Source organism: Orycteropus afer, unplaced genomic scaffold (assembly GCF_000298275.1).
Source record: "Orycteropus afer afer isolate SDZICR_OR568_19922 unplaced genomic scaffold, OryAfe1.0 scaffold01270, whole genome shotgun sequence".
NCBI classification, from domain to species: Eukaryota; Metazoa; Chordata; class Mammalia; order Tubulidentata; family Orycteropodidae; genus Orycteropus; species Orycteropus afer.
In genome coordinates, this window is record NW_006922857.1 from 12,293 (window position 1) to 24,422 (window position 12,130).

At 41.4% G+C, this 12,130-nt stretch overlaps 1 protein-coding gene across 1 annotated transcript; it reads right to left on the minus strand.

The window, feature by feature from the left end:
* Positions 1–2,176: 2,176 nt before the first annotated feature.
* On the minus strand, positions 2,177–3,097 carry LOC103213085 (olfactory receptor 1013-like). Its single transcript, XM_007958979.2, has one exon. It carries the CDS (start codon positions 3,092–3,094, stop codon positions 2,177–2,179), a length of 918 nt encoding a protein of 305 aa, XP_007957170.1. The 5' UTR covers positions 3,095–3,097.
* Between the last annotated feature and the right edge of the window lie 9,033 nt (positions 3,098–12,130).

Consider the following 12,130-nt stretch of genomic DNA (forward strand, 5'->3'; position numbering starts at 1 on the left):
AGTGTTAGTTACAGCTTCCTAGGTTTGAAAAGGGAAGTTACAAATAGTCATTGTAATTCAAGGATATCTACTTCATAGGGACTTTTAGGGGAGGGTGAGTGTCCATACAGTGGTCATACATTGCATGTTCTGAAAGTGGTGGCCTGTGTATGATTGGCAAGGGCGTTTTCCCAGGGAATACATCACTAGGTCATTGCAGAGCTAGTCTGGAGTCTTCCTTGATGCTCTGTAGGCCAAATCTGGTAGAAACTGTTTTATTCTTCTTGTCTCTTGCTTGCAACTGCTGGTTCTAAAAAGAAACAGCTTAAAGGAAGAAGGTTACTAATTGTAAAAGCTGTGGGGGCATGGGTCAGGTTCATCTATTTTGCATGGAGTTCCTCCTTTTTCTGGTCTTATTTGGTTAACAGGCAGTTCCCTGTATTTTCTTCTGTACTGCTTACTCCAATAGATAAAAGGGCAAATTTATGCTTTATAAACATATATTAACATTGTGTTACTTTAAAAAAATAATCAAAATTAAATGTAACCTCTCATATTTACCCTTGTCTTGTATCACTATTTTATGTATTCTCTATTCAGACTTTTTTTCTTTTATGTAATGTGCACTTATAGACTTGACTTTCATTTATCAGGTTGTTTTACTTCTTTATAGTTATTATTTTGTTTCTACAATAATTGCATTTTTATTCTAATGTCACAATTTGATTGGTAGAAGTCTTTGTAAGAGGACCTCTGGGAGATACAGTGATTCACAGAAATCATATCAATGGGGTTTTGACTGATATTTCATTATACAAGTGACAAGCAGATTGGGGAGATCATACCTGTGGAGGCTAGTTTACACTGAGGTGATTCATGTGTGCTGCTGGGCCTTTGTGTTAACACTTGATATCAAAATGTTTAAGTAATTTGTTAAGTAAATAGAAACTGATGATGTCACTTAATTATGTCATAGGAAATTATTAATTCCACACTTCTGTTACTATATCTAGAAAATAACTATGTAGATACTATACTATATGCATCAATCTACCAGAAACTATACTAATGGGAATGAGATAGTGCAGCACAGTGAATTGCTTAATAGGGCCCTTCTAGACATAGTCCTCTATTTTGTGATGCAGTGTAAATCCTAGCCTCTAGCCTATTTAAGGAGCTCTGGTGGTGTAGTGGGTAAGGCATCTGGCTGTTAATCAAAAGGTCAGTTGTTCAAACCCACTAGATGCTCTGTGGGAGGAAGATGAGGCAATCTACTTCCTTAAAGATCCACAGCCTTGGAAACCCAATGGGGGTCACTATGAGTCATCATCTATTCTATGGCAGTGGGGGATTTTGGTTTTACGCCTGTTCAGGGTGGGATGTATCTTGAGTCCTGCCTTGCTGGAGGGTGTGACTCAAGTCACTATCCTTAGTTTTCCTTGAGTGCATATATGTGAATGTTCTGGCAAAATTCACTCTCTTGCTCTGGATCCTATATCTGGTTTGTCATCATATTATCCCTGGTTCTTGGGACTAGAAACAGCAGCCAGTCATCTGACCTATCAATTTACATTCATCAGCCCCTGCAACCATGTGAATGAGGAGAATACTACAGACTGATGCCTGGCCCATGGCTATGGGACTTGTCAGTCTCCACCACTGTGTGAGCCATTTCCTTAGCAGTTTGTGAGTTCTATAAAATGTCACAGTGAAATAAGAAACTCTAAGATGGAAGAGAGAGTACCGTAGGGAGGAGAAGGAGTTGATGCTAAAGATGATTGCGTGGTACAGCAGTTTGGAAAAGTTGGTTATCTTTAACCCGCCTCATAGGGACCAGTCTTGTACAGATACTTCTAAAAGAAATTTTTCAAGCAGATAGTCAGTTACTTTTATTTATGAAGGTATAGGAGAGTTTTTGCATTTTAGTTTTTGGTTATTTGTAATGTATGGTTTTGGTTGTTTCCAACAAATGGAATTCAATAAAATCCTTATACTTTATATTCAATTTTATTTCCTAAATTGCTCTAATTTTCTTTCATTAGATCCCTTGAACTATGTTGTGTCATGGTTGGAAAAACCCTTTAACTGGAATGATGTTTCCTTGATCATGATGGAGCACAATGGCCTCTTTTCTTGACATACATATAACCTGATCAACAGTTGTCTTTGCATATCCTTAGAAGGAGAGGATATTGATTTATTTAAAGAGTTTATTCAGAGCCTCTTTCACATCCTTATTCCTCAGACTGTAGATCATGGGGTTCAACATGGGGAAGACCACAGTGTAAAAGGTGGAAACTATTTTGTCCCTATCCATGGAATAGCTGGAGGTTGGGCGAGAGTAGCTATAGAGAATTGAGCCATAGTATAAGGTGACAGAGAGCAAGTGGGAGGAGCAGGTAGAGAAGGCTTTGAGGCGGCCCTGGGTGGAGCGGATCCTCAGGATGGTGGCAATGATGAAGAGGTAGGAGGCAAGTACGAGCACAATAGGGGTGATGACATTGGAGGCCAGAAAGAAATATAGTAGAGTCTGGTATCCATCTGTTTTGCCACAAGCCAGCTTCAGAAGTGGAAGTACATCACAGAAAAAGTCATCAATGACATTGTCACCACAGAAATTCAAGGCAAAAGTTCTTTTGGTGATGATGGAAGAGTTAATAAATCCACCAAGATAAGAGGCTGCTACCAAAAATGTGCATAGCCTTATGGACATTGCCTGAGAATAAAGCAATGCTTTGGCGATGGCCATATAGCGGTCATATGCCATGGCGGCCAACAAGTAACACTCGCTGTATGCCAGCCCAGCAGAGAAGAAGAATTGAGCTACACAGCCAACGAAAGAGATGCTTTTGTCTTCAGAGATGCAGATCACTAGGATCTTCGGGATGTAGAGAGTGGAATACCAGAAATCCAGAAATGACAAATTCCCAATGAAGAAATACATGGGTGTGTGGAGCCTGGAATCATTACAGACTAACATTATGAGTGTGGTATTTCCCATTACGGTCACAGAGTACACACCAAGGAACACCACAAACAGGATTAACTCCATCACAGGGTCAGTTGTGAAGCCCACCAGGATGAACTTAGTCACGGTGTGATTGACCCTCTCCATGGCTATAATCTCACCTAAGAGGAGAGAAAATGACGGCTCAACTTGAACTGCTTTCCTGAGTAAATGGAAAATACACTAAATAGATAACATCACATCACTGGTAACCTTAGAAGTCTAGGATTGAACAGTGACAGTAAGTGGTCATTTTAGAAAGATTTTTTCAATTTCAAACAATCACTTATTTTACCGTTGTGTATTCTAATCTCAAATTTCTGAAGTCAGTTATTTTTCCCTATAAGAATGACTGTTCAACTAAACGAAAGACTTATCATTCCCATTTTCTTGTGCAGTGGTCTTCTTCCTAATCCTGTGATTTCTTAGCTTAAAGAGTAACTTTTTTTGCATCCAAAATACTGGACTTGGAATCTATTTTTAAAATATTTTTTAAAAGAATCATAATTTCTTGTGGTATATATTGATATACTACAACAACATAGGGAGCTCTGGTAGCAGAGTGCCTAAGGCACTTGACTGCTAACCAGAAGGCTGGTGGTTCAAACCCACCAGCCATCTTCAGAAGGAAGGTTGGGCAATCTCCTCCCGTAGTGATACCGCCTCAGGTCAGGGCTGACTCAATGGCACATAACAACAACAACAGAACAACATATGGCCATTCTATAATTATATCTCATAATGATATCTATAGCTATAATAGGATACAATGAGGGAAAAAATGGTTAGAGCACACAGTGACATAGAAATCTTTCAGAAAAAAATATATGAACAGAAGGATGATTACAAAAGTGGGGTGATAAAGTCTATAGGATTAACTATTTAATACATAGGCTACAATAACACATAATACAAACAATAAAGAGCTATTTTCAATTTAAATAAAGCTCATTATTAGTGCTAAAATCTTATATATTTAATTACACTTATTATTATTAAGGATTTTTCCCTTAAAATCAATCCCACTGACATCGAATCAATTCCAATTCATAGTGACCCTATCTTATAAATCATAAAGAGCTATAGGACAGAAGGCAATTGTCCCAGAGGGTTTTTAAGGTTGTGAATCTTGACAGACGCAGACTGCCTCATCTTTCTCCCTGTGGAGTGGCTGGTGGGTTGAACCACTGACCTTTTGGTTAACAGTTGAATGTCTTAACCACTGTCCCACCACAGCTACTCCTTTAATAATAGTAAGGCAAGAAATAAATATGCACTTTGACTATGAGACACTCAATTCCATCAGATGATACAGAAATTGACCCACCTTATTCAGGGTTCTCTGCACATAGAATGACAAATGTCTTAATGAAATGGGTACACAGGAATATATGCAGCAAATACACATCTATAATTCAATGAGGGACAATTCTAGTAACACTAACTTGCTACCAACTTATGTCACTTTGCAGTTAAATTAACATACATACCAGTGAATCTGATTGATATGATTTGTATTCTGATTCTTTTGGAATCTAAGAAAACACTCAGCCCGTATTAGCCTTTCAATATTAGTGTTAATAAATTGTTTTCTTTCTGAGTGAAGTACAGATTGTTTCAATAAACTTTGACTCCTGCTACATGGACGATGTTGTTTTCCAGGGCCACAGGGCTCAAATAACTAAGGCCTCCTGTGCAGCACTTAGCACAGTTTCTCACTCCTGCCTGCCCTGAACACCCCTTGCATTTGATTCTCTGGTCATCCTACATGAAGAGTTGCTTGTTCCTGGTGTTATTGGCCCAACTTTGAATTTCTGAGCGTCCCCAGAATCAACCGTTGGATCTCTTCTCTTTTCTATCCACAATCACTCACTGGTGATCCCATGTGGTTTAATGATTTTAAATACTTCCTATATGTGAATAAACCTTAATTTTATAATCAGTCACTAGGCTTGATGTCACTGAGTACTGCAAGTCATGGTGTCACCCCAAATCCCCCACCCCACGGACCTGCTCGCTTACCACACCGCACAGAATCCGGAGCAGGAAGCCCCGCCGGGTCTCCAGGCCCCTGAGCCCAGCAGCGCTCCCAGCCAAGCGCCCGCGACCCTGCGCACCCTCCACCCCGGCTCAAGGATCTGGCCCCAGGGCGCCCTGATCGCTGAGCGCTGCTCGCTGCCCGCTGAGGTTGGCGCCGGCCACATGCCTTTCCCCTTTGGTGCCCTCGCCGGTGTCCGACCGCCGGACAGAGCGGGACTGCGTGGCCTCCAATGCCTGAGCCGCGGCCATGGCGCACTCGGAGCCCTGGAGGCCCTGCGCAGGGCAGGGGTGGAGAACGGTCCTACCGGTCCCCGCTGCCCTGGCGGGAGACTGATCGTGGGGTGTTGACAACAACTGGAACTTTCCGTGGGCACAGAACCAGCGGAGCAACAGTGGTAGTCCTGGCAAAGGCTCCTGCTCCCTCCCAAAGGCTCCCCAACTCCCGAGCGCCTCCGCTTGGGAACCACGGGGGGCAAGGGCTGGAACACCCGGTTGAGCCCATCTCCCCGCGGCTGTCTCGCACCTGGGCTGCAACCCTGCGGCTTCAGACGCCTCACAAACCGCCGCGCCGCGTCCAACCACAGCCGGGAGGAGAGGGGGCGGTGGAACCCAGATCCTGCCACGCGGTACGAATCCAGAGCCCCACGGAGACCAGACGCCATTTCGGCCCCGACGTGGCTGCCTGCCCGGCCAGACCCCTGTCCCTGCGGGTTCTTGGCTGTTGCTCTCCACGGGACGCGCAGCTCAGTGCCAGGGGCTCCATGGCGGCGCCACCACGTTGGTCATGGCCACACACTGAGCGCGAGGGAGGAAGCCTGGGCGTCCATGGTGGGACAGGGCATGGGGCGCCCTCGCGGGCCGCTAGGGCGTCTGTCTCCATGACTGGGCCTGACACTACTGGAGAATAGTATGCTTCGGCGTCTACACAAGAATTGTATAGGCAGTCATTTTGCTGTCACCCCCTCTGACAGTGCGCGTTCAGCACCCTCTCTCCCCCTACTGACGCGACTGCCTATCTCCTGGCCATTTCTTTTCCCTGAACTACAGACTCATGGATTAAAAAAAAAAAAAAAAAAAAAAAAAAAAAACTGCCGTGGAGTCGGATCCCACCCAAATGCCTACTTAATATCTTTTACTGAACATCCACCGGGCATCTCAAGAAAACTGGGTAACTGGGTTCTGGACAATCCCAAACCCACTTCTCTCTGCCTTCCCCACTGCAGTGAATGGCATTAGTCCAAGTTAGAGAAAATCATTTAATGGGATTCTTGTCTCTTGTCTTTCACAACATATCTGGATAATCAGCAAAGACCCCCTAGTTTTACTTCCTAGATACCTATCTATCTATCTTTTCAGAAGCTGACTAGTTTTTCTCAGCTCCATTATTTTTTTCCCACTCTAGACTGAATTATCATCATCTTCTAGCTGCCATATTGGGCCAGCCTCCTAATCTCCTATTAACAATGCTTTTCCTGTTTCCACTCTGATCCATTTGACTCTCTTCTCAAAGGGGCAGCCACAGTGTTTCTATTAAAATTCTAGTTATATCATTTTGTCCCTCTGCTTCTAACTCTCCAATGAGTTCTCAACTTACCTGGGGGTAAAACTCACAAGTCCTTACAAAGGTGGACACATCCTACATGATTTGGCCCTCATTGCTTCTATGTTCCTGACTGCTAGTAACTGTTCCTCCAATGTTTTACTCCTTTCCAGCCCACTACCCTCCTTTTAATTCCTGGAATAAATGAAACATTTATTTTTTGCAGTTTTCACAGTTGTTCTTATCCATGGCTGGAAATCTTCCCCATTTAAGGTGTTCCCTGACCACCATATTGTGCAGTCTACTTCCCTGATATTTCTATACCCCTTTCCTGCTTTATTCTTCTCTTAGCACATCTCGTTATCTAATATTGCATGTATCTCATTTATTGAACTGATTTTCCAAGGAGCTCGGTGGCACAGTGTCTAAGGCATTTGACTGCTAGCTGGAAGGTAGGTGGTAGCCACTCTGAGGAGGGAAGATCCATGGTAAAGATTCACTGCTTTTCTCCTCACTAAAATATGCTAGTTCACAACTTCTTATTTTCACAGTTTACTGTTAACAATATAGATAAAACAACATTTGCCAATTCACCATCTTTCACTTGAACAATTCAATGACACCAATTCCATCAATCATGCATAAACATCACCAATACCCTCTGTCAAATGGTCATCACCATGAGCTGAAACTCAGTGCTAAGCCATAATTTCCCCTTTTCCCTCCTCCCTTTCCTGGTAGCCACTATTAAACTCTGATCTCTATACAGTTGCCTGTTCTAAGTACATTATCAGCTTACTGTTTATCTTAAGTTGATTTGTAGGTTTAACATGAGATTATGTGAGCTGTTCATTTTAAATAAATCATTTAACACAAAAAGAGAATGATTTTATGGTTAGACAAAATCTTTGAAAACATGAGATCCATGAGAACTGAAAGAGGTTTTCTGTGGGAAAAAGTAAAAAATTCCTGGATTCAATCTCAATCTTCATCCCCTCCAATTTAATATTTTCTCATTCTTATAATGATCTCAGAATTTGATATTTTGTGGAAATAATATATACCCATTTTTTAATACTTGAATCTGAGCCAAACATAGTGCTTAGTATTTCATGTGCATTATATTATTTATTGCTCACCACGTACATCATGGGTGGGCTGACAGATTAATAGCAATCACATTACAGATAATCAAATTGATGTTTAAGAAGTAGCCATTAGTTCAATTAGTCAGTAGTGCTTGCTCCAGAGAACTGGTACTCACTCCCCTCCTCTCCTGTTTCATATTAGGTTAGGAGGTGCTAGTGGGCTCCATGGGTGTCTCTCTTTTTGGTTATAATGCTTTAACTCAAAACTGAAAAGATATGCTAAAAGATGCAGATGTTGCCACAGGCACATTCCTCAAACACTCATGACCTAATTTTGAAGTGCCACAGGATGCCTCATCCAAGTAGCATCAGAAAATGTTTCAAGCACCACCCTCAAGTCAGTTCACAGCAAGCAGAGTGTTCCTACTGAAATTCCAGTCATCTGCTGGCAGAGACCCTTGTCTCTTATATTTACACCCAGCCCTGATGATGAGCCTAGAAACTACTTCACCCCTCCCAGCATCAGATCACTCACCTGCAACTCACAGTCACAACCAGTGAATGCCACACTGTGGACGTAGGAAGCTTATACCTTCTCAGGCTCCCCAGTGTATTTGATTCTTTAATCATCTCAGGGGTTCATAGCTTTGAAAGTATCTGAAAATGCAATTAACTAAAGAATGTGTTAACTTCATTTAGAAGAATCTTGTTTCATGCAAAAGAAGAGACTGACTGAAAATTACCATATATTGAGAATCTACTGTGTAAATGCTCTTCTGGGACTTATTTAATTGTCAAATAATTTTATGAAATATGCATTGCAGTTCCCATTATAGACAAGCAAATAGATACAGAGCAGTTACTTAACTTGCCTAAAGTAAATTCAGAAGTAAGTGCAATTAAAATTTGAATGTAAGACAATCTGAGTGAAAATTCATGGTCTTTCACCTATTTCAGAGAAGCATAATCTTTGAGTATCTATTGGGCTATAATTGCATTCTTTAAACATGAACTTCACCTATCCTGAACATCTATATACAGATAGATTTTGCAATAAACTTATTCACTTGCATTCTTCATCCACTCATTACCTAATTTTGAAGGGACATATTGACTAATGTACTCAAAAGTATTGAGTTTCTCCATTATCTATCATAACGATATTTACTGAGCACTTAGTGTGCACCAGGCACTTAACCAAGTGCTGTAAAAGTGTCATCTCATATGAACCTGCACGATAATCCTGGGAAGGTGATTATTATCACCATGTTAGAAATCAGTTGTCTGAGGCATAGAAATGGTTGGACATGCATCGTTTAAGGTCATAAGAATGGAGGCTGACAGAGTCAAGCCTCAAAACAAGTTCTCTCAGTGCTCCTAAACCCTCCCCAACCTGAGTATTTTTCTAGCATTTACTATTTCTAGACACTCTGCCAGACACAATGATCGAGAGCCAGAACTACGGCATGGACCCTGCCATAAGAAGGGTGTAGTTTATTGGGAGAAAACAGATCTCTGTAAGAAGTGAAATAAGTCATGATAGAATTAATTGTACCTGATAGTGGGAGAGAGGTGAGATGGAATCTACGGAAGTAGATTGCCCCATCTTCCATCCGAGGAGTGGCTGGTGGGTTTGAACCACCAGCCTTCTGGTTAGCAGTCAAGTGCCTTAGCCACTATGCTACCAGAGCTCCCACTGCAGATCTTAGGAATGTTAATATCATCATTGGAGTCATATATGTTACATTTATAAATCACCTCAACCTTTCAAGGCCTAGATAATTTCTTGTAAACTCAATTAGTGAATAAATGTATTGATTGGATCAGTTTAGGCTTGATTCCAGAGAAAATTAATGATAATGAAGTGGCAGTAGAAGAGGAAGAAAGAAAGTAATTATGTTCCCTGAAGCCAGGAGAGCTACTGGAAATTTTACATATATTATTTCCACTCTTCATAGGCATTATGAAGTAAGAATCATTTTTATCATTCCCATTTTACAGTGATGGGATTGGAGCAGAGATAGGATTTACACTCACGTTTGTGTAAAGCTAAAAACCTATTCTTTATACTGTAAGGTTGGTTTGGCGATGCCGAGAGAAACCAGTCCAGAGAAATAGAAAAGGAGAATTTATTTAAGAGATGCAAGCATCAAAGCAAATGGACTGACCCTTTGCACTAGAGAGACCAGTGATTGTCTGAGTTAGGGTCCTTTTTATCCTTTTCTCTGACTCCTCACTTCTTTGACTTGGGGTCTAAGACGTCTGCTAACCAGAATGTTGGCAGTTCAAACCCACCAGCCACTCCTTGGAAGGAAGGTTGGGCAATCTATTTCTATAGTGATACCCCCTCAGAAACCCAAGGAGGGGTCACTATGAGTCAGGGCCGACTCGACGACATATAGCAACAACAACAACTGTCAGTGAAATCTTGTGATTGGCTTCTTCCTTCCTTTGAGTCAGTTTGTTCTTTCTAGTAGTCATGGTTCCCCTATAACTTTTTACAAGAGTCAGAGAATAGTCACTAACTATTCCCAGAAGTCTGATAGTCTGGATTTTTTTTTTTTTTTTGTAACATTCCATTTTGGCTGAGTGTATATTATCATGAGGTTTTGTTTTTTGGCTTTGAGAATCATGTAACTCCTCATGGTTTTATAGCTTGGGGAAAATGTCTAACCAGGCAATTAAAGAATACTATTAAAGCATACTATGCCAAAGTTGATTCAATCTTAAAAGCTTGTGAGTAGCCATCTAAGATGGAACCATTCTTCTCTTCCTGTGTGGAGCAAATAAGAGTGACAAAAATAAGGAAACAATTAGTCCAGAGTACTAATGGGCCACCTGAACCACAGCTTCCACTAGCCTGAGACCGGAAGGACTGGACAACTGCATGGTGCTTGGCTACCACTACCGACTGCTCTGCTCAGGATCACCGTAGAAGGTCCTGAACAGTATGAGGAAAAAAAAATTAGAACAAAATTCAAAATCACAAAAAAAGATTTACTGGCCTAATAGACACTGATGGAACTCCTGAGACTATGGCCCTTAGACGTCTTTCATGCCTGGAACTGAATCCGCCCCCAGGGATCACTTTCAGCTAAACAGTTGTTGTTATTGTTAGGTACCTCCAAGTTGGTTCCAAATCATACCAACCCTATGTACAATAGATTAAAACACTGCCCGATCCTACTCCATCCTCACAATCGTGGTCATGCTTGAGCCCATTGTTGCAGCCCCTGTGTCAATCCATCTCATTGAGGGTCTTCTCCTTTTTCATGATCCTCTACTTTCCAAAGCATGATATCCTTCTCCAGGGACTCGTCCCTTCTGACAACATGAACAAAGCACAATACATGAAGTCTAGCCATTCTCACTTCTAAGGAGCATTCCACTTGTACTTTCTCCAAGACAGATTCACTCCCTCTAGCAGTCCATGGTATATTCTTTTCCCTTCTAACTACATGATCAGAGTAGGTGAGATGAAGTCTGACCATTCTCACTTCTAAAGAGCATTCCAGCTGCACTTCCTCTTCCAGGACAGATTTGTTCCTTCTTCTGGCAGTCTATGGTATATTCAGTATTTTTTTTTTTTGCCAGTGCCACAATTCAAATAAAAGAAGTTCTGGTGGCACAGTGCCAAAGGCATTTGACTGCTAAGCAGAAGGTTGGTAGTTCAAACCCAACAGCCACTTTCAAGAAGGAAGATGGGCAAATCTGCTTCCATAAAGATTTACCACCTCAGAAAACCAATGGAGGTCACTAAGAATCAGAATCAACTTGATGGCAGTGAGGTAGACAATTCAAATGCATCATTTCTTCTTCAGTCTTCCATATTCATTGTTCAGATCTCACATGTATATGAACCATGGCTTGGTTCAGGCACACCTTAGTCTTCAAAGTGACATGTTTGCTTCTCACAGTTTAAAAAGATCTTTTGCAGCAAATTTGCCCAATGCAATATATAGTTTTATTTCTTCATCGTTGCTTCCATAGGCATTGACCATGGATTCAAGTAAAATGAAATCCTTGACAACTTCAATCTTTTCTCCATTTATCATGATGTTGCTTATTGGTCCAGTTGTGAGGGTATTTGTTTTCTTTATCTTGAGGTATAATTTATGTCGAAAGCTGCAGTCTTTGATCTTCATGAGTAAGTAAATTAAGTTTTCTTCACTTTCAGCAAGTCTGGTTATGTCATCTGCATGTTTCAGGCTGTTAATGAGGACAACTGGAGTTGTCCTCCAGTCTTGATGCCATGCTGTTCTTCACAGAGTCCAGCTTCTTGGATTATTTGCTTAGGATTCAGTTTGAATAAGTGTGGTGAAAGGATATAACCCTGACACACAACTTTCCTGCTTTTAAACCATGCAATATCCCCTTGTTCTGTTCAAAGGACCACCTCTTGGTCTATGTACATATTCCTCATGAGCACAATTATGTGTTCTGGAATTCCCATTCTTTGCAGGCAGTAATTTGTTA